The sequence below is a fragment of the Cheilinus undulatus genome, linkage group 17 (assembly GCF_018320785.1).
Source record: "Cheilinus undulatus linkage group 17, ASM1832078v1, whole genome shotgun sequence".
NCBI lineage: Eukaryota > Metazoa > Chordata > Actinopteri > Labriformes > Labridae > Cheilinus > Cheilinus undulatus.
Window position 1 is genome coordinate 19,146,640 of NC_054881.1, and position 21,655 is coordinate 19,168,294.

General features: G+C 38.3%; 1 protein-coding gene across 1 annotated transcript; it reads left to right on the plus strand.

Annotated features, from left to right (window-relative positions):
• The first annotated feature begins 3,291 nt into the window (after positions 1 to 3,291).
• Positions 3,292 to 12,413, plus strand: spag8 (sperm associated antigen 8). The gene is made up of 6 exons (XM_041811714.1): positions 3,292 to 3,430; positions 5,235 to 5,394; positions 5,671 to 5,716; positions 7,494 to 7,608; positions 10,721 to 10,783; positions 11,878 to 12,413. Exons 1-6 carry the CDS (start codon positions 3,365 to 3,367, stop codon positions 11,983 to 11,985), a joined length of 558 nt encoding a protein of 185 aa, XP_041667648.1. The 5' UTR covers positions 3,292 to 3,364; the 3' UTR covers positions 11,986 to 12,413.
• Positions 12,414 to 21,655: the final 9,242 nt, after the last annotated feature.

The following is a 21,655-nucleotide window of genomic DNA, read 5'->3' on the forward strand; positions in this document are numbered from 1 at the left end:
CAAGGTTACAGAGACAATGAATACCTCCTCAAAGAGAGCTTTTAGTCCAAATGATGCTGTTCTTTGGTTTGAAGGCCAATTACTATCACCTTTAGAGTGTAAAACAAGAGAGCTGCAGCAAATAAAGAAATGTGAGGGGAGGCTCTGGTTAAGATGAGGCGGTTGCAGGTAAGTAGGAAAAATAAAAACATCTAATGCAGTAAAAGTGATGTTTCAAGGGGGAAAAATCTAATTACAGTCACATTTTCTTGATGTTAAACTTTTATTATTTAAAAGCCAAGCATTTAGGGCAAAACACTGATTTCTGCAGCCTTTAACTCCGTTATTTTTACTAGACTTAACAAAACTTTACCCTCCAGTATCACTCTCAGTATCACTCTTTTTTTACAGACAGGGTTTTTCTCAATAAATGTTACAATTTCCAGTTTGGTTTTTCTAACAGGCCTGTAGTTTACTCTGTATAAGTTTTGCACTCTAATAAGCCACTCAGGACAAAATGGGCCACTGGGAAAAAAATATTTTTTTAAAAATTCAAAGGAATTTCCCATGATATGGGATTAATTTTTTTTTCTTAAATTTAAGACCTGATCAGAACTACCAAGATTTAAATATTTGGGGGATTTTAACCATTTAAAGGCCAATTTGAATACAGGAAGTTACTGTTTATTTCATTAAAAAGTTAGAAAAAGAGTTAGTTTTTAAAATATAAGAAATACATCTTGGTGGCTGGGTTTTTTTTTTTCCTGCATAGTCCTGGATATGTTAAAAATTAGCAACAAAACTGTTTTTAATCCAATACAGCTTTTTGGGTACTGTGAAACATGTACAACCCCAATAATATAATTTCAAATCTACTTTTTGCAGATGATGGGGTTCTGCTGGCCTCCTCAGCTGGGGACCTCCAGCAGGCATTGGGGCGGTTTGTTCCAAAACCAATTTGGTTAAGAGGGCAAAGCTTTGATTATGCCAGCTGATCTTCCAGCTATCACCTATGGTCATGAGTTTTGGGTAACGATTGAAAGACTGAGACTGAGGGGTCAAGCAATTGCAACGAGGTTCCTCAGGAAGATGGCTGGGCGACATGTCAGGGACTATGCTTGAAAAATCCCCCACCCATTTGACAATCATTTTTTTTAGAAGATAACTATATATATATATATATATATATATAGTTATCTTCTAAAAAAAATGATTGTCAAATGGGTGGGGGATTTTTCAAGCATAGTCCCTGACATGTCAAAGATTACCAACATAACTCATTTTGATGCATTATAAGTTTTTTGTTTGTTTGTTTTTCTTTTTTTTATTTTATTTTTCTGGAGCTGGGTCGCAGTGGCAGCAGGCTAAAGTCTGAGCCCAGCCATCTTCCTGAGGAACCTCGTTGCAATTGCTTGACCCCTCAGTCTCAGTCTTTCAATATATATATATATATATATATATATATATATATATATATATATATATATATAAACAACAGTGACTAATTATCAAACTGGCATTTAAAGGGTTAAAATCCTGCAAGTATTAAAAAATTCAGTTGTAATGATCAGAGCTGATATTGATTTAAAAAAAAAAAAATCCTAAAAATAGGGATGCATTTTTTCTGTAATTTTTTTAAATAATGTTTTTAACGGTGGACCTTTTTTTGGTCCTGAATGGCTTAGAATACATAATTTGAGCAATACTGTAGGATTAAACTAAGAAACTGTAATGAAGACAAAATATAGATGAAAGACTCAAATAACAACTCAGAAAAAATCTGTGCACATAAGAAGGAAATGTTTGCCTTCTGGCAAACTATCAGCAAAAACATTCACTCTTGTACTTTAAGAAAGTGTTAGGGATCAAAGTCAAATTGAGACCATATTATTTTCTTTTTTTAGCTTTAGCTGCCACCACACAACCTTTAATCATGAACAGTTATTATATAACCTGATTATTAAGCTTTTGATCATGTGTCAACAGTCAAAATGTAAATCTGTCTTAAAAGGCTGTCATATCAGCTGTAGTTTTAGTCATTTTCACTGAGGTGCTTTCACTTTAAACTGAGCTCTGCTTTATGTAATGGAGGAACTTTTAAGTAAAATTTAAAGAAAACTGAATCACAGTTGCCACCACGGTCCTGGCTCAGCAGGATGTATACCACAGGTTATGTTTGACTGAATCAATCAGTGGATTTAAAGATGCTTTACGGGGTGAAAAAGGTGATGAAAATGTCATCTCTGTTCACTCTAAACCTCAGGGAGAATCACTTTAACCCTTAGCTGTCTCTGGGGACCAGAAGACATGGTTCAGTGCTCACCTGAAAGAATGTGAGGTATATTATGCATTCATGCACCTCCATATGTGAGGAACCTTCATATGTGAGCCTTTGTTATGAATGCATCCATTGTCTCAGTGTCTTAAATCTGTGGATAATGTATGATGTGCTAAGGTTCACAAAATGTCTTAAGGCCTTGTACCCTGTATGACTGACTTTGTTGCCCTTCATTGAACCCAGCAGGCTAAATCACTTACATTTCCTTATTCATAAAGTTATGACTTACCTCCCTAATACTTTTGGCTAAGGTCTTTGCTCTGTGCCTCAGTAACAAGACTTACTCTCAAAATTTGTTTTGAAATGAATAAAAGGAGTTTCAGGTTGCTGCTCCTTCAGCCTTGGATTCCCTGCAGTTTAATCTGTTTTAAAAGTACACCGAAGGAAATGGAGGAAGATGCAACAGGTTGTAGACATTTTGGCTGATGACTTTCTGTGACCAGGATCTGGTTGATGTAATTGTTGCCTAATTTTTGTTTTATATCAGTACCGCTGCCTGTCTTGACCTGGACACTAGTTAGATTAGTTATGACATCATTAAACTTTAAGTGACCAGGATATGACAGCTAATTTATAAAGTGACAAAGATGCTAAAGTGGATTTGCTGTTGCAACGAAGAAGCTGCTGGTGAACACGTCAATGGTTGCAGGTGCTTAATGAAACAAACAGGGTCAGTGCCGACAAACACTGATTACTCAGAATCCAGTTTTTAACACACATAGATGATACTTTGAAGTTTGTACTATTCTTTAAATGTTGTTGAATTTTATACCATTATTTAACAGGCTTATACGGTAAGGATTGCTGAGATGTGTTGAGATATTTCATTATGATAAAGGAAAAGCAGAGAACGTTTTTCCTGTCTTTCTTTTGTTCTGTCCCCGGAAAAAGCCGAGCCGTTGTCATGGCAACAGTTCCGTCAACAGACTACCGTTGCTAGGTGAATTCTCCAGACGACAGGAGACAGACTACCGTGCTGAGATGTTTTAGTGCACTCAAGTTTTCTTACCAGTTATTGTCAACCTCAGTATTTATCTTGGTGCTGAAATGACCGACCAGCCTGTCTCTGTACATAAAGTAGGGAGGTGTATGTTAAACAACTGGGCAGAAGAGGTGAGTGAACTTTGCTAACTGCTAATGTTAGCTAGAAGCGCGATGTGACGAGGGATATTTTTTAGAACGTTAAAAAAGTTAAAGTTACTTAACATTAAAATGTAACGTTTCACAATAGACTTGTCCTTTTCCCCTTTATGAATCTCGTAAACGGTAATAGGTGTTATGCTGTGACCTGTAACACCTCAGATTCTAGTTTTAATCAGGTTTTACATTAAGAACTGCGCCTGTAGCTTTGATATACATGGGATTTATTTACACAAAATTACTATAATGTGTTACAGCTGTGTTTCTGTGAAAGGTTGAAATGCTCTGTGGAGTGACTTTAGTTTTGTTATACAATAACTTAGCATATATTATGTGAAGCTAATTTGATTAAAAAGAATCTGTAAACTGTTACCAAACAATGATAACATACAAGTTTAATCTCATTTAACCAAGATATTTATGAATGAACACATTCTGCTGATTTTAATCCAGAACAAAGAGCATACTATTGTATTTGAGTTCTAATATATTAATGAAGCATAGCAAAATTATCATGAAACAGACACAAGTCTTTTTCTGCAACATTAAAAGAAAACATGGTGTTATGGTAAAGTTAAAAATGGAAGGTTTTATTATTATAATGGCTTCATCTGTCTGTTGTGGAAGAATATCTGGAATTATTTGCTGGCAGTCAAGACTTTATTGAGGTGTTCAACAAGCAGATGTATTCCGCATTAAAGAACACAATCACTCTCTAGATTCAGATCAAATTCTCTTCATACAACCCAGAGTCCAAACAAGCTGGGCACTGTGTGAAATATAAATGAAAACAGAATGCCAGTTGCAAATTACATAAACCTATACTCTATTCTCAATAGAACATAAACAGCATATCAAATGTTTGATTGCAGCCGTGCAGCTGTGAAGCCATGCTGTTGTGATGGATGTGGTATGTGGTTTAGGCATTGTCTTGCTGCATATGCAAGGCCTTCCTTGAAAGAGACGGCTGGTTGGGGGCAGATGTTACTCTCAAATCTTCTTTTTGGCGTTGATAGTGCCTTTCCAGAGGTGTAAGCTGGCCATGCCACAGGCACTAATACAACCCCATACCTGCAGAGATGCAGGTATGGGGTAACCCTACCCTAATGCAGTGCTACTAAAGATCACCAGCATCCAATGTTGACCATTCTGCCTTACACACAGATTCCTCCAGATTCTCTAAATCTTTTGATGATATTATATGCTGTAGATGGTGGGATATTCTGTCTTTGTAATGTCAAAGTGAGAAACATGGTGAAAATCTGCCCATCTTTACTTTGGAGAGAACCTCCTAAAATTCTCTTTTCATACCCAGTCATATAACTGATCTGTTGCCAGTTAACCTAAATAGTTGCAAAAATGCTCCATCCAGCTGTTTTTTCATGGGTATCACTGACTTTCCCAACTTTTGTTGCCCCGTCTCTACTTTTTGGACATGTGTTGCTGCTATCAAATTCAAAATGAGGTAATATTTTTCATTGAAATGGTAAAATGTCTCAGTTCAAAATCTGATATGTTATTTATACTCAAATGTGAATAAAATATGGGTTTATGAGATTTACAAATCACTGCATTCTGTTTATATTTACATTTTTAAAAAGTGCCCCAACTTTTGAGGAATAAAGTTTTTATTACTTTTATTATATCAGCAAGGAATATCAACATACTAATCTATTATGTTTGTATGATTATAAGATACAGTGGTGGTAGTATTAATGGAATTATTTGAAAAGCAGATGTTTGTTTCCTCGTTGAACTTGAATGTCTTTGTACCCAGAGGGCCGCTGCTGCTCTTGACACAGAGGAGACGAGGATCCAGATCCAAAGACAAGGACACAAAGGGATTCTCACATTGGCCCAAGACTCTACAATGGAAACTGTGACCACACACAGAGCAGTATTCATCCCTCCGAAGGATCCAGGAGTGAGGAAGAGAGGTATGTGTCTATCTTTGTGCATCAACAATAGAAGTATTCTTACCTTAATAAACCATTAAAACAAAGGTGTGATGTGTATGTTATAAATGGTAAAAACTTCACATATAGGTGGGATTTTCTTAAAGAGCATTTGATTATATACTGTATGCTTTGATCTTTGTGCATTTAATTTCTGTGTTTATTCTTTGTTTTCTGTTGCAAGTCTTTCTCCACAGACTTTTTATGCGTGCCCATTTCATTTCTGTTTTTTTTTTTTTTTTTATTCCCTTGGTTCAGGCATCAGAAGTGAGCTTTTGGAAAAACATATCGCCCTGATGATAAGGTAAATCAGCTATGAAACCAGTTTTTTTGATGCTGGATAAATTACCGCTGGAAGCGGTTTGTTTATGGAAACGGAGAACACTGCCTGACCATGCCGAGAGGGAAACATGCTGAAGGAAAGTGATGTAATATTTACACGTCTGGGTTTGTTTTACTGTTCAATCACAGCTGTAATACCTTTTAAATCACATTTTATGATGTTATTTTACACGGAGGCCAGTCATCCTAATGGGGTTTATGGAGTCGATCCCCACAGATGTGGTTATTAACGTCCCCGCACCAGTTAACTGCTCATAAAGAATACAAAGCATCATGTCTTCAGTGAAAACAGCTCAAGCAGCAGTAGACGCTGTCTCATCACTCAAGCTTTAACCATACACTGAATTTCCTGGACTTTATAAGCAAACACCAACGCTATTTGATTCCTACCAGATTATAGTCATCTATAACTGAGAGGCTTTCAAGACTGATTGGTTGGCATTTAAAACAGACACTTAGACAACAGGTTAGGAGTAAACATCACATCATAACACATCAAATCAAATGTTCAAGGATTATGCATTCCTTACATCATCAGTCTGTTGCGCCCACACAGTTGTTTTCACTGATTAAACCCTGTTCTCAGGACTGTGTGGGAATCAACAGACTGTGCTCGTATCTGCTTCACTCTTCTGGTGTGTTCTTTCATCTCTTAAGGCTGACATCTTCACCATCTCTGTGGGTACATATGGCTCTATTTTATCCTTGTTTCCCACCATTGTGTTCAATAGCAGCCCAATAGGATGGAACATTCGATCAGTCAAACTAGAAGTCAGTCATTAGCAGAGATTATTTCTACAGAACACTGTTAAATTAGCTCATATTATTACTGATTTCCCCACTCAATGCCAGTGTTGTTGTTTTATACAGGCACTAGGTTGAAGCTGTTCCTTTAATAACCAGCAAGGCAAAATTCTTTGTCATATTTTCATCCCCACTTGTTACTCTTTGAGGATCAACGGCAGTTGGCATAATTTAATTATTTGCCATTAGCCTGTTAAGAGACAGTTTGACACAAGAAGCAGTGCTGGAACAAATACCGGGTTAAAAATGCTTTTCACTGATTAAGTGAAAATATTATCTGCGACAATATTTTGGTTAGTTTGGATGTAAATCTCTGCTAGTTAAGATCAACCTTACGTCTCCATGGTGCATCCAAAAAATCACACAACTTAGTTATAACTTAACTAGTTTCAGCTTAAGACAGAGACTACTCATAGCTGGTGCCACAGGCTAAGGCTCACTTGGCAGATCAACCTCAGATTTCCACATACTCTGCCTGTGTTGCAACCCGCTTGTGAAGCGTACTGCAAATCAAATTTCTTCCTTTCTAGTCAATCTTTGCAATTCCAAAGAGCTGATCATGCAGCGTTTTGAGTGGATGACGGTAAATAGCTGTGCTCTAGTAAGCATTGTTTTGCTAAGAGTTAGCCATTATTTCTTCTTTTTCTATTGTAATCTTGCAGGAGTTGAAAAAAATTGGTGCAGCAGTTGCTACTTAACATGTGTATGAAGTAACCCCTAATGATGACGAACCGCTGTGATGTCACCACAGAAGTCAACTTTCCTAAACCAGCAACATTAATGTTTGTGAAAAGTATTCTGAAAGAGAGGTTGTGGGTGCTGCCAGGCTTACGACTGTTGTGTCCTGTATGAACAAAAATGAAACTACATTCAACAAAACAAGGTGTTATGATTGACTCAGTAATAAGCGGTCTTCAATCTTCTTTTTCTTACAGTGAGAAGTTTCGTGCTGAAAAGAACTTACCCCAACCCAAAACCGACTTCAGCTCCACGACCCAGAGGGATTTCTGCGCAGACGGATTTGTGCCTCCCACTCCTGAACCAACAGAGGTAAGGCCCAGGCTTGCTTCAATCAGGGGTTCTTAAACTTTTCAGCCTGCGACCACCAAAATAAAGGAGACAGGGGACCCCTACTGTACCTGATGGTGATTGAACACAGCCATGCGCATTTAAGAATAGTCATGTGCAGACAAAGTCGCCCATGAGAGGGGATAAAGCAGAGGTGCTTTCCGGAACATAGACAAACTGGGGGCCCATGGAGTCAGCAAAATCATGGTCTGTTGTAAATTTAATCTGTGATAGCTATGTTTTTTTTTTTAGATCTGTATAATAACCAATCTTCAAAGCAACAAATTCATTCGTGCTGTATTTCATAGCCATCTTAAAAATGTTAATCCCTTTTCTTAAAAACAGAAGTAAAATGGGTTAAAATGGCTAAAATAGGTTAAAAATTGCAAAATTTTGAGGAAAAGGTGGTGAAATTGGATTTTAAAAGTAGCAGAAATTGGTTAAAAGTGGCAGAAATTAGATAAAAGTGGCAAAAGAGGGGAAAAGTGGCAAAATTGACTTAAAAATGGCAGAAATGGGCAGAAATAGGATTAAGAAAGGTCAGAAATTGGTTTAAAGTGGCAAAATTGGGCATATTAAATAGTGAAATGAGGTTAACATTGGCAAAAATGGGCGTCAAGAATTAGTTAAGAAATGGCAAAAACGGACAGAAAATTGGTGTAAAGGGTTTAAAAGTGACAAAAATGTTACGGAAGAGGAAGAAATGGGCTGGAAATGTGGTGAAATTGGGTAAAAGTGGGATGAAAAATGGCAAAAATGTGTTAAAGTGGCAAAAATTGGTGGAAAAAAATGATGAAAACAGGTTAAAATGTGGCAATGTTATAACTTTCCTAGTATGAATGAAATGAAATCTACCACGGAATCATCAAGTTTGCAGATTTTGAGTCTTTGATGTCGAGGCCTATTTGCTTTTATTATTGCAGACCCAGACACTGCTCTTACTGGCTTACAGATACTTTTCCTCATCAGCTCTTATTTGATTGAAAACAAAACAAACATGTTCCCTAAAAGCATACATTCACCATGACGGACCATCAGGATACCCTGCTGTTCTTCACTAAAACCTATATCTTCACTTTAATAAGTTATTGACTGCCCCCTCTGAATTACTGGCCCAATTTAAAGAAATAATAAGGCTGTGATACCAACACTTAAATACGAACAAAAGAAGAGAGCCTCTGCAGCTGGAGCATTGCTTTGTGATGCAGCTGTAAACACAACCATTTGAAAGAGGCAGACTTCTTAATTACAATCCATTCAGAGGCGATATCATCCAAACCATGAGTGCACTGCTTTATATGAAATGAGATGATGGTCCTAATGATGTTCTGAGCTGCAGTGATTGAGAGTAAAAGCTTTGTAGACTGGAGGAAAATGAGCTGTCTGCATTATATGGCACTGTGTGAGGTAAACTATAATTTTCAGGGTTTTTTTCAGTGTAAACGGAGCAATTATAGAACTGATTGTTGACATTTCTTTACTCACAGTAGGATGGGTGCATAGAATTGATGGGGAAATGGGAAAAACAATATTGAGGGCAGTTTTGATACCACAGCAATGAAAATATAAGCCAGATGCATCTATTTTTGGATAATTTTGTGTATTTAAATCAATAATATTTCACTTTTTTGGTTGTAGTTGATGCTAAAGTGGTTTACATTCATTTTTTTTTGTTCTTAAACTACACTCAGTAGCTTGTAATGACAAAGTGAAAACAGAGTTTTTCTTGCAAATTTATGAAAAAAAAAACAAAACAGAAATATCAAATTGATATGAGTATTGAGACGCTTTGCGACAAGACTTGAAATTTAGTCCAGGTTCCTCCATCTCTCACAATCATTGCCAAGATGTTTGTAAACCTTGATTGGAGTCCTGCTGGAGTTCTGTACAGATAGTTGTTTTTATTGTGTCTCTGAGGGATTTTTCTCTGTTATGTTCTTCCAGCTTCATATTTCTCTCCACTCATTCTTCTTTCTGCCTCCTGATTAAAAGCCTTGTCAACAGAAGGAAACATAAAAACAAACAGGAGGGTGACAGACAACACAGATAGACATTAAGAAGCTCGTAAAAGGTGTCTGAGACAAAACAGACTGAGTGTGTCAGCTTTGAGGATGGTTTTCTCCTCAGCTCCTGGGAGAAATAAAACGTATCATGTCCTTGAAGAATGAATGCCTCCCATTACTGTGGAGGACTACACTTTATTGAAAGAATACTTACTTAGCAACCAGATATCACATTTTCTGTTGTTCCACCTTTGGATGAATCCTTTTTTTCATTTTTAGACCACTTGTATGAGATTGACTACTCTGTTCATACCCGGAATTTGTAGACATGTAAACTTTTCTAATACAAGTTTTAAAGACAATTTATTAAAAAAATAAGCTTAACAAACAATTTATTATTTAATATTTAAAGTGCCACCAAGATTTCTGGTTTCAGCTTATCAATGTAAATATTTTTTTCTTTACATTGATAAGCTGAGGTTTCTGGTTAGTCTCCCATGAATCATTAGGGTGCTTTTTGACTTGAGCTGGGTTATTTATGTGTAACAGTTAACCTTCATAAAGGGGTCATTTCATTTAGGCTTGCAATGATCAAAATAATCTTTTCATAACAAGTCCATGTAGTTTAGAACCACGAGTGGTTTGATTCACATCATCCATCCATCATATTGATCCATCCATCCATCCATCCATCCATCCATCCATCCATCCGTCCATCCATTCATCCATCCATCATATTGATCCATCCATCCATCTCTCCATCCATCCATCCATCCATCCATCCATCCATCCATCCATCCATCCACCCGTCCATCCATTTCCCTTCACTTGGTGGGTCTTAGTGGCATCCTCTCTTACGTGATTCTGAGGCATTCCCAGGCCAGAAAGAATATGAATCCTTTCAGTTAGTTTTGGTCTACACTTGGGTCTCCTCTTACTTGGACACCACCACAGCTGATTCTATGCAATGCAAACAAGATACAACTCATGACCATTTGTGAAGGTTGGAACATAGACAGACCATGCCCCTGATAAGCTGCTCTTCACCATGAAACTCTTCATCTGACAGTTTTTTCATTTTTCGTTTACAGGATTATGATTACAAATCTGATGAGGCCATTACATTTTGGAGTGAAAATCGCCATCAGATACAGGTGAGTCAGTGTTTATTTTTTAATACACGTGCTGACCTGTTTGGCTGTTTGGGTGTTGTAAGTTCCCACATACTTTTGAAGATATTTTGTGAGTTAATTTTAAGCCAAAATGACATTTAAAGCATGTGTAACAGAGTAATTTCCCCCTTGAAGCCATGCATCTATGTTTGTAGTTTATTTTAGTGGCACCATATAACATCAGAAAAAACACAACAAGCTCACAGAAGAACACATTTGCGTCGGTAGGAGAGGATAATTATATACTACTCAAAGCTCTTAGCTCAGTGTTTCTTCTGGGCTGTGGGCTGAGTGTCCTGTATTATTATTATTATTCTGCTGTACATCCTTTGGGCTCCTAATGTCTTTGGCTCACACATTATGTGACACGAAGTAAAACACATTTTTTTTCAAGTATTGCAATTGAAAAAGTGAAATTTTTATAAATTCTAGATTCAGTAAGGCATAATGTAATAATAAGTATTTCACACTTTCTTGTTTAAATCATTTATGATTTGGGCCTGTAACTCACAGAAATATAACTGTAGTATCTCACAATGTTAGAATATTTCACAAGACTGAAAAACTAAAGATTCAAAATGCAGAAATGCCGCTACCTGAAAAGTATGCACACTAAAAAGGAAGAAACCAGGAAACAGGAAAAACATGTAAAAAATGAGAAAGGAAATCCTTAAAGAAATCATCTAATATAATGGCCAAATCCTTTAGTTTGACTTTTTACACTCTTTCATGCATGAAGTGCCTGGTTTCTTCCTTTTTTAGTGTGCAGAATTTTCACACTGTTTTCCAACAGCATCCAACACTTCCTGACTGATTGTTTTGGCAATTTTATTCATGTCCTGCTGCTGAATTATGTATATATATTTACAAGGGAAACCTCCATTTACAGAGTGAAGGATTACATCTTTAACAGATTCAGTGTGGACAGTGGGTTTGCACTGCGACATGTCTGATGCTCACATGCTGTTAGGACGTGTTATTACAGAAAAAAGATAGCTTTTTCATGTTAGTCAGTTCTTTGAGATGCACTTGTAATGGATCATGGTCTAACATCATTCTTCTGTTGTTTGCCACAGGGTGTAACAGCTGTAAACAACCTACAAGCTCCCTTTAGGAAGTCGGCCAAGTTCAGCACTCCCATCAGTGAGCGTCTGGATGAGCCTGAGCCTCTTCCTGATGACTGAGACAGTACAGCACATTATCACATCACATTCAACCATTACGGGCTAAAATTAAAGAGTCACTAACATTCATCTTCATGATTTGTAAACTTTAAAGAAGATTCCAGTCAAATAGAAAGATCTTGACTCATTTTGTAACCATGGCAAAAATATATCTTGTAGGCCCCCAGTATTCTTGTTCTTACTCACCAAAAATTAGCAGGAAAGCTTATGCACACAGTCTAAATTGCACAACTACACTCTGCAATACATATTGGTGCAATTAAGACAGAGCTCTCTTTCTTTCCCTCGCAGGGAAGGAGTTGGGTTTTTTTTTCAAGATTTGGTAGTTTCATTTACTATCTTTGAATTATCAGGGGTTGTGTTTTTAAACCAAAAAAGTATTAAACAATTATATTTTTTACTTTATATGGATCGCATTAAAATCAATCAAAGAGCAGAATTCAGACCTTAAATATCATCACCACTTACATCTCTGTATGAAGTCCAGAAAAGGCAGTCTTATTTATGAAACTCTTTTCAATACAGTAGGTATGAAAAAAGCTTAATGTAGAGACAGACAAATATGAGCAAAAAGCGATAAAACAGTTTGGTAAAATAAATAATTAAAATTTTAATCAAACAAAATGAAATAAAGACATTAAAAATGGGTTGACCAGAGTTACCGTTTTGAAAATAGTCTATTGCAGACAATCTCAGACATCACTACTCTAACATTTAGTCTTTAAACCATCCAGACAGAAAACTTCTGAACTCACTAAAACAAACTAACAAGTCACTGTTGAGCTGATGTGTTGAGAAACATTTTGCTCCGTGTTTGGCTTCCTAAAAACAATTATTTGCTGTTTCTGTCAGCACTCAGTGTAACTCTGCTGAGTGTTAACCCAAAGTATTAACAGTGATTCACAGCTGGGTCAGCCAATAAACAATGATGAGAAAAATGAGGTGTTTTTTCCCTCTGCTAGTCTCTACACTGAGGGATGCCAGTTTGTGTTGATAAATGTGGTAGCTACTTCTTGTCAGCATTTTCACCACTTACACAGAAGATCATAAATGATCATACCTCAAACAGCTGCATGCCCACGCCTGGTAAATCTGTTAACTGTGGGAAAAATCACTTTTTTTATAAAGTGTAGGAAACATATTCAACATATGTGGATATTTTCTGATGATAATTTCAGTGTAGAAGTCCATTTAGAACTGCTAAGAACTAACTTTTCACCATTACCATTCATTCCTAATGGCTGTCCCCCATGTCCTGACCCCCAACAGAAACCCAGGATCACGTGATTGCAAACAATCTATAGTGGCGAGTTTTTCTGAACTGGGTCACATTTCTTTATTAAAATGGGAGCAAAGAACCGTACTGAAAGCTTCTCTTGACTGAAACAAATGTGTTCCCACTTCACCTGATGTTTTTGCTCCATCATTAGTTTTATCCACCAACTAGCTCCATCACTCATAAACTACAACAGTGCCTCTTCTTCCTCTTCTGGGGCTGCCCATGCCTACTGCCTCATTTTCTGATTGGCCTGTAACGGATTTGACAGACAAAAGTTTAGTCCAATCACCTTCTGGGAATTGTTTTTAAAAGTTTTGCCCTTCTACACACTTTTTATGGGAGGTTTCCAAGATGAACGTGAAATATATCCCTTGCAATGGATATATGGAACAGTCTATCTGACGTGTCAGGTTATTATGAAAGAGCCATATCGGGAAATTAGGTGTTTTAAGAAGCAACTTAACACAACTCAGCAGGAGAAAGACAAAACTTTTAACCACAGATTCAGTTAGAGGCTACAACATTCTGAGAACTGAACACAGAGATTTATTGTAGCATCACGTCGTGGTGGTATTCGTATTGGTATCGTTTTAGGCTTGTCTTAAGGGGAGAAGAAGGGTCATATCAGTTGAAAACGCTTTTCAAATACTTGTATAATACATCAATATAGTACTGTAACTGCTGAGAGCAAATACAATACTATGATATAAATTGTTGTTGTCAGCACCCACCTCTACTTTGTGATGTATTCACCACAAAAGTTGTTCATATTTTACCTCCTCTCATGCAGCTCAATGCTGGAGAGCTGACAGTTTGATTCTCCTTTCAGTCAGTGTGATACCTCTTTTTTTTAAACTTTTGTTTGTATTGTCGCCTCACACACAAGAAGCTCGGCTTGTGTTCTGGCTCCATTCATCTTTTCTTCCTTTCATATCCTGTAATTATCACAATCGAACTATGCCAGACATCGTGTGAATATCTCGCCATTGTCCAGTAAACTACAGCCCATATCAGGATTTAGAAAACAGCACAAAGGCTCCTTTTCTGTCCTTACAAAGGCTCGCAGTAGGCTGATGTGAATCACAAAGCAATAATTGCAGTCATATATTTAATGAAACAGATATGTGTTTTTAGCAAGAGGATAATTTCAGTCATCACTGGATCTTTATACTCTGAGTCAGGATAAGGAGGTGGTAGCTATGGTGACAAGTAATTTAAGCTCATTTTTATGCTGTTTTTCTTTCCAAACATTTCATTATTTTCATGCAGTGATTCAGAAAACAACAGCCTCTGTGTTATGGTTGCCACCGTGCCCTCTCCTCCCTGTGTAACGACCCCACATGCAACTCTACACACTAACAGAACACTCCGAGTGGGGTTTTAATTTTGTTCTCTGCTAAACTTAGGTTGGTTTATCTTCTTGGAGGATGCTGGGTATCAAGCCTAAACATGCTTGTGATCTAGAAAGCTGTTCCTTTTGAATATTATTTAAGTTACTGTACTCACACAGTCATTCCAACCATTTGAATAAAACAAGTGTGTTAACTGGAGAATAAATTGTATTTTTCTAAGCTGATAATGCTTTTATCAATGAGAATAATCATTGCGACCAATGTGATGATGCTGTAATAAAAAGGAGTTGGAAAAACTACATTCGAACATTATGATGAATGATATGCTAACTTGATGCTCATGCAAATGGCAGAACAGGTGTTATTTCTTGCAGAAATTTCCATTTTTTTTCAGTCTGTCATGGAGCTTAAACTTTTCCTCGTCTCTTCACACCATCTTCATCATTCCTTCGATTGTCATTTGGTTTGTTTACATTTGTGACTGTTGCATGTACAGAGTGCTCTGTGTTCTCACTCACATTCACTGACATCACAGAACCAAATATAGAAAGCCTTCACTGTGACACACTACACCAGGTGAAAATACAGATTTTTGGGCCCACAGGTGCTGAAACCCTACCACTGTTGGATTTGGCTTTTAGTGCTGAAAACAAGCAGTCTGAACTCAGTTTAAGGGCCTGTGTGGTGGAGGCACTCACAACCTTAGTTTCCTATTGCCTCTCACCTGCTTTTACTGTTGCTAGGTTAAAAGTTGACTTCTGGTTTCCTTGGTAGCATCCATAAATCAAGCATATCGTTAGCTCAGGCAGGCCATGGAGTTGAGCACTGCCCTATAATTGAGATCAGCTGATCCAACGCAAGCTGATTCGCTCTAAGCATGCTATTAGCTAATCGCTCTCATGTTGCCATATTTAAAATGCTCTTGTCTGACTACCCGTTGCTGCTCCCTCCTCAAGCTGCTTTTTGAAACCCTCCTCCACCCCAGCTTCTCCTTTATGCTACATCTGACTTAATCGATGTTTCTTTGTTGTCATTGACTCCTGCTCTGCTCTGGGTTTTTGCTGCTTCTCTTCCTGCCTCAGGCTTTCCTCATAGGCAAAGGAAAGACAGGAACTTGTTATGTACCCTGCGTGATGCTTCCCACATAGGCTCGTGGAAGGGCAGGTGGATCCCAGAACAGCCACACCACCAGTTATATACATCCATGAAAGCAAATTAATAACTGCAAATAAAGAGTCAAATTTATAACCACAAATCATGCAATATCTCTTGAGAAAGGCATCCTGACTGGATATTTTAAATAGCTTGAGAGCTTAATATTTCCCTTTGTTCAAAGAAATAGCATCAGCAAACATAAACAATGTGAGGGTGTTCTGTCCTGACACAGGCAGCAGCTGTAGACCTGGAAACAGCCTTGAATTATCTGTCAACAGTTATTGAAGGAAGCTGTTGTTAAAGCAGCTAGATGTCTTTATTTCTTTTGACCAGAAGATCAGAAAATTGTGTTTATTCCAGTCTGTTTATTTACACCACTGATGTACAATGTCTGGAGATGAAATAACCAAACCATGTGTGGACTTATTTGACTAAAGGACTCTATCTTTGCAGAATGCAGTGGCACACTTTTTACTTGAAGGCCCTGGTTTGTGAACAGCAGAAAATAACAGAGGACAGGATGATAGACAGCCTGGTCGGCCGTGAGGAGTGAGCAGGTCAGCGCTGGGGTTCAGCAGAGACCTTCATTCTGCTCGCCGTGCAGCTAACAGGCACTGGCTGTGTGTGACACTGCGAGAAAGTGGGCGGTAATTACTGCCGTGCAGGAGGAGAAGATGTTCTCCTGCAGAGATGAAAAAAGCCACGGACACACAACATTCACCGACACACGGCCACACACAGTGGCCATGCCCCTGCTCCACTACTGATAATGAGCATCTAATGAGCGCTGATGTCATTACAGCTGCATGCCCGCTTTTCTGCACTTCTCTCCTCCTCCATTCACAGCTGACTGCAGTTAATTAGGCTGCACAGCTCCTCATTTTCTATGGCAGGTTACCTTACCAATACATACATCATGACAGCAACACCATCCATAAAAATTTAAGAAACAAAGCAGATATGTTAGCCAAAGCTGAGCTAACTGTCATGACTTTCAGAGCTGACATCAAACAAAAGATAAAAATAAATCATCATTAAAGGTTACACCAAGTGGTCTGCCCCTCTCCTGACCTGCCCTCCACACTCCTGCGAGCACTTCCCGACTTTTAAATGTGTAATTCCAGCAGGACTTTGAATATTTAGGCTGGACACCATAAGAGGACATTAATAAACTCTTTCTGGGTTAAACTGATGAAAACATGCGAGTGTCAGGAGGATCTGGCCTACATATGCTCAGAAAATTTGAAGCAGCATGACACCAAGCTTAGGAAATTAAAGTTTTTATTATCTTTTATGATCTGGCCTAACTTTCAAGACAATTTAACAGCCTTTGATCTCATCAGCCCTTGATACCACAAAAGCTTTTTACATTATCTGATACAAAAGGCTGTTAATTAATGCTAAGATGTTCAAAGATTAGATAAAGCTCACTCTTGTTTAGCCTTTTTACACCAGATCTCATTATGTTTTAGTTGGGATTTTAGTTTTTCTGGTTACCTTATATGCCCTTCTTGGTAAACCTGACACACCAGATAGACTGTTTTATCTATTGCATGGGATTTGTTTCACATTTATCCAGGAACAAGGCTGTCGATAGGGGGGATAAAGGGGAGGGCTTTCTGGGGCCCAGCTAAACTGGGGGTCCATGGGGGTCAGCAAAATCATGGTCTGTTGCACAGTTAAGCTGTGATAACCATATTTATTTTCAAGCTGAGTAATAACCACTCTTATCAAAGCAACAAAAAATGAACTTGATTTTATTTACGCTGCAGTACAATATAGCAATTTTTAAAGAAGTCGTGAACACTTTACCATTTTTGTTCAGCTGAACACTGAGGTATCTGACTGAAATAAGATAAAATGTATCAGTGCTGGTGTTATTTCAGACATTTGCACCAAACTGATAAATTTAATGACTTTTAATTAGCTTAAATGGACATCTGCTTTGAAAAATCTTTTCTTAGAAGGCGGTGCTTATGTGAAGTAGAAACCTATTATCAGTAGGTTTCAATGTTCAACGTTGCCGCCTCTAACTGACTTTACCATTCAGAGACCATTCCCATCCTTTCCTGCCTGCACCTGCACTGCCTCGGTTCCGTGAGCTCCAGCTTTAGTAACACCGGTGCTGGAGCAAACGGCCCAAACAGATAGTGCTTAGGACCACCACGGTCCGCCACCACTCGACGACCTGCTTCAGGGGACTCTGGAGGGGAAAAATCCTCCACCTCAAAAGATTGCTCTGAGGCAGTAGTGCCTCAGTTAGCTCTGAGCTGGGGGTTCACTTATGCTTTAAATGTAAACCTCTTTTTGTAAAACAGAATTACCTTTTGACTGGTAATCTCAATGCTGCATAGGCACGGTGAATTAAACAATGTCAGACTTCATAGCTAGGCCATGATTTGCACAAACATCAGAATGACAAAATAAAGTAGAAGAGTGGAGAAAAATTGTATAATTGTGAAACAGGACCAAAAAATAGGGCAAATGCAGCAAAAGGGGGTTAGAAGTGACAGAAAATGGAAAAAAACAGCAAAAACGGGTGGCAAAAAGTGGCAAAAAATGGCAATAAATACTCTAAGTTAAACATCCATCCATCCTTTTTCTGTACCGCTTATCCCGTTCAGGGTCGTGGGGGGGCCGGAGCCTATCCCGGCTATCATTGGGTGAGAGGCCGGGTACACCCTGGACTGGTCACCAGTCAATTGCAGGGCTGACATATAGAGACAGACAACCAGGCACATTCACACCTACGGGCAATTTAGAGTCATCAGTTAACCTAATGAGCGTGTTTTTGGTGGTGGGAGGTAGCCAGAGTACGGAGTACACGCATGCACAGGGAGAACATGCAAACTCCGCACAGAAAGGCTCTGACCGGGAAGCACCAGGACCTTCTTGCTATGCGGCAACAGCGCTAACCCCTGCACCGCCGTGCAGCCCTTAGTTAAACATTGAAAAACAATTAAAACAAAAAACAACAACTAAACTGGCAAAAAATGGGTTAAAAGTGGCAAAACATTTTTGGCAAAATAGGGTGGAGATGGGTTAAATGTGTCAAAAATAAGTTAAAAGTGGCATGAATGGGCAAGCAGCAGTAACGGGTTAAGGCAGCAAAAATGGGCCACGAGTTGCAAAAAAAAGGGGGAAAAGCACAAAAATTGGTTAAACATGGCAAACATGTTAGAAAAAAGTAGCAAAAATTGGTTAAACTATCTGCCCTCCTGTCCTCTCCAAATAAAGGCAAAAACTTTAAGTCTCCTGATTGAAATTTCTCCTCCTAATGAGCACAAATCAGGACTTCAGTGTTGAGCTTTTATTAAAAGCAGGGTAAACTCAGGAAAGAACATCCAAGACCTCTTTCAAACCATTCTCAGCCAGCTACAGTAGTTACAGCAATGTGTGAAGAAACACAATTTTATTTTCTAATCATGGAAACTTGTTCATTTTAGGCTTGAAAGGAGATGGAAGAAATTGTTACAGCAGCAGTGGTTGAAATGTAGTCTTTGTTGGAAGGTAAACTCAGTGCCCCTTTTTCATTCAAAAAACCAAATCAGAAATACAGCACTCTCCAGGCTGTGTTGTTACAAAGTGAAGAGACCTTGCTTAACTGTTCAAACTGAAGTCCTGTTTACAGCTGTGTTGTGCATTCCTAATGTTGTGAAACCCCAAAGAAAAGAAGAATGAGGTGCAGGTGTTTTGCAGTGAAGGTGAAATGTCAAATGCTGCATCTGGGTTTGAAGGCCAAAGTGAAAGGGGTGTAATATAAAAAGCACAGGGGTTTATGTTAACCATAGTGATGCAGGGTAAGTATTTTTTGGAACCGATACGGATAACCGATAATTTCCTACTCCTGATGGCTGATTACCCGTAATAACCAATATATATTTTCCAATTGTTGATTTAACAAAAGAAGTTTATTTGATGTGTTTATGCATATCTGGAGGTAAGAAGGGGTTAATATGTTGTGAGCAAAGATATTTATAACTAATTTTAACTAATATCACTCGTGTTTTCAAAAAACAAAGAACTATTCTGACTTTGTAACTGTTATTATAGAAAACTTTTTTTAGTTAAACATTTGTGTACCAAGCACAACATACACAAACAACTGACTTAGGTTTACCCCCATAAAACCAAATGATCACAGGCTGTTATGCTTAACACATGGAGATATTTGGGGGTCTGGGTTTTTTTTTTTTTTTTTTTTTTTTTTTTTTTGCTGCTGAAGGATTAAAGGATTAAAGTGAGCTGATATTTTACATAAAGATTAAAAATATGCACTGACATAAGTCCTATCAGAGATAAGTTAAGAATGTGAAGTCCACCTTGGTCTGTGGGTAAACTTCGGTTTCTAACGTTGACCAGACTTAATGAAACCACGTCAAACAAAGCAGGCAGGTATATGTCTGTGAAAGTAGCGATGGATCAGGAGACTGTCAGACTGATTTTGTTATTATAACGTCGCGCCTTTTGGCTCTGGCAAACTTTCTGCAGTTTTTAATGCCTGCTCAGCGCTCTGCCTGGTATTAGCCGTTGACTCGGTCCTAATGCCCGCGGCCGAGGCTAGTGGCTGCTGGCGCTTCGTTTTAACATTGTTAGGATGATGACTCTTAAGTGACTTCTAAGATCCATCGAGGACTTCTTTCTACTCTTTGCGACCTTTGCAGGGCAAATTCTACACACACGGTTGTGTTATCCTCCCCATAAATACTGAATAACGCCACTGTGCTGTTAGCATTGTAGCACAGGGGCTGCTTCCTCTTCTTCTCTGGTGCTTAACAGTGGGTGGTGTACTGCAGTGCCACCTGCTGTTTTGGAAGGTGTAGTCTCGTGAGAAAGAAAACAAATGCCAGCACTGCCGTGCTGACAAAAATATATACGTTATCGGGGCTAGTCGTCATGATATCGGACTTATTGGAATGATGTAATAATTTCCTGTTATCGGCCCAATAGTTATCGTGCACCCCTAGTTAACCACATGGTTGATCACATGACTCACAATTGGTGTTCATTTGTTTTGGTTCAGCAAGTTAGCTCAGCAAAGCTGGAGATGTACTTGATGTTTCACCTTGTATGCATCCAGATAAACTGTATGATGAGCGTTCTTGTAAATACACTTGCCTGTATGCAGTTACTGAAGGACACCCCTACAGGACACTCAAGAGGGCCATATCCAGCTACCCAGCGTGTTTGGTGTAAACTACAAACATGGTGACAGTGAAAATAATAATCCAGAGCTCAAAACAAACATCAGAAACATCAATGTAGATGACAACATCAGATCAGCTGACTGGTTGTCAGAACATACAATCAGCACTTTGTATTTAAAGCATTTTCCTCTCTGTAGTACTGATGATGTTGTTTTCTAATAACTGTTTGTCCTTAATATTTTAGTTTACCTTTATCGATAGGACAGCTGAAAAAAGACAGGAAATATGGTAAGAGAGAGCAGGAAAAGACAAAGATGAGTAAGATCAGTTTTTCCTCCACCACTGCTGTTTACAAAGCTGGTATCAAAAGTCCTGCCTCTTCTTGATTTTCATTGGTCAATGAAGGAGAGGTGACAGTGACAAGTGCAGTGCAGTTCCAAATGTTGAACTGTTTTCAAGTGAGAGTACAGCGATTAAAAGCAGCTGATCCCGAGGGTGCTAAAAATGCCGGACTACTAAAGTTTTGGTTCTGAAGTGGAACATGCTATTTTGACACACTGTATAGATGTGGATTATTGTGGACTTGGTTAATCTTTTAAGGATTTTCACAACCAATTCTGGTTCCGACCCCAGCACCCAGGGACCTCCATGTAAGGGTAGCTGCCTTTTTATTTGACTCTGAGTTGCTGACCAGCTCCTATTTTTGTGTCTCTATTTTTTTTTTTTTGTTTTCACAT

Excerpts from the sequence above, each read along its gene's own strand:
- spag8 (XM_041811714.1), top strand. The coding sequence starts at position 3,365 with ATGACCGACCAGCCTGTCTCTGTACATAAAGTAGGGAGGTGTATGTTA. Across the intron at positions 5,717-7,493 it reads CATATCGCCCTGATGATAAG|TGAGAAGTTTCGTGCTGAAA; the intron begins GTAAATCAGCTA and ends TTTTTCTTACAG. Across the intron at positions 7,609-10,720 it reads CCACTCCTGAACCAACAGAG|GATTATGATTACAAATCTGA; the intron begins GTAAGGCCCAGG and ends TTTCGTTTACAG.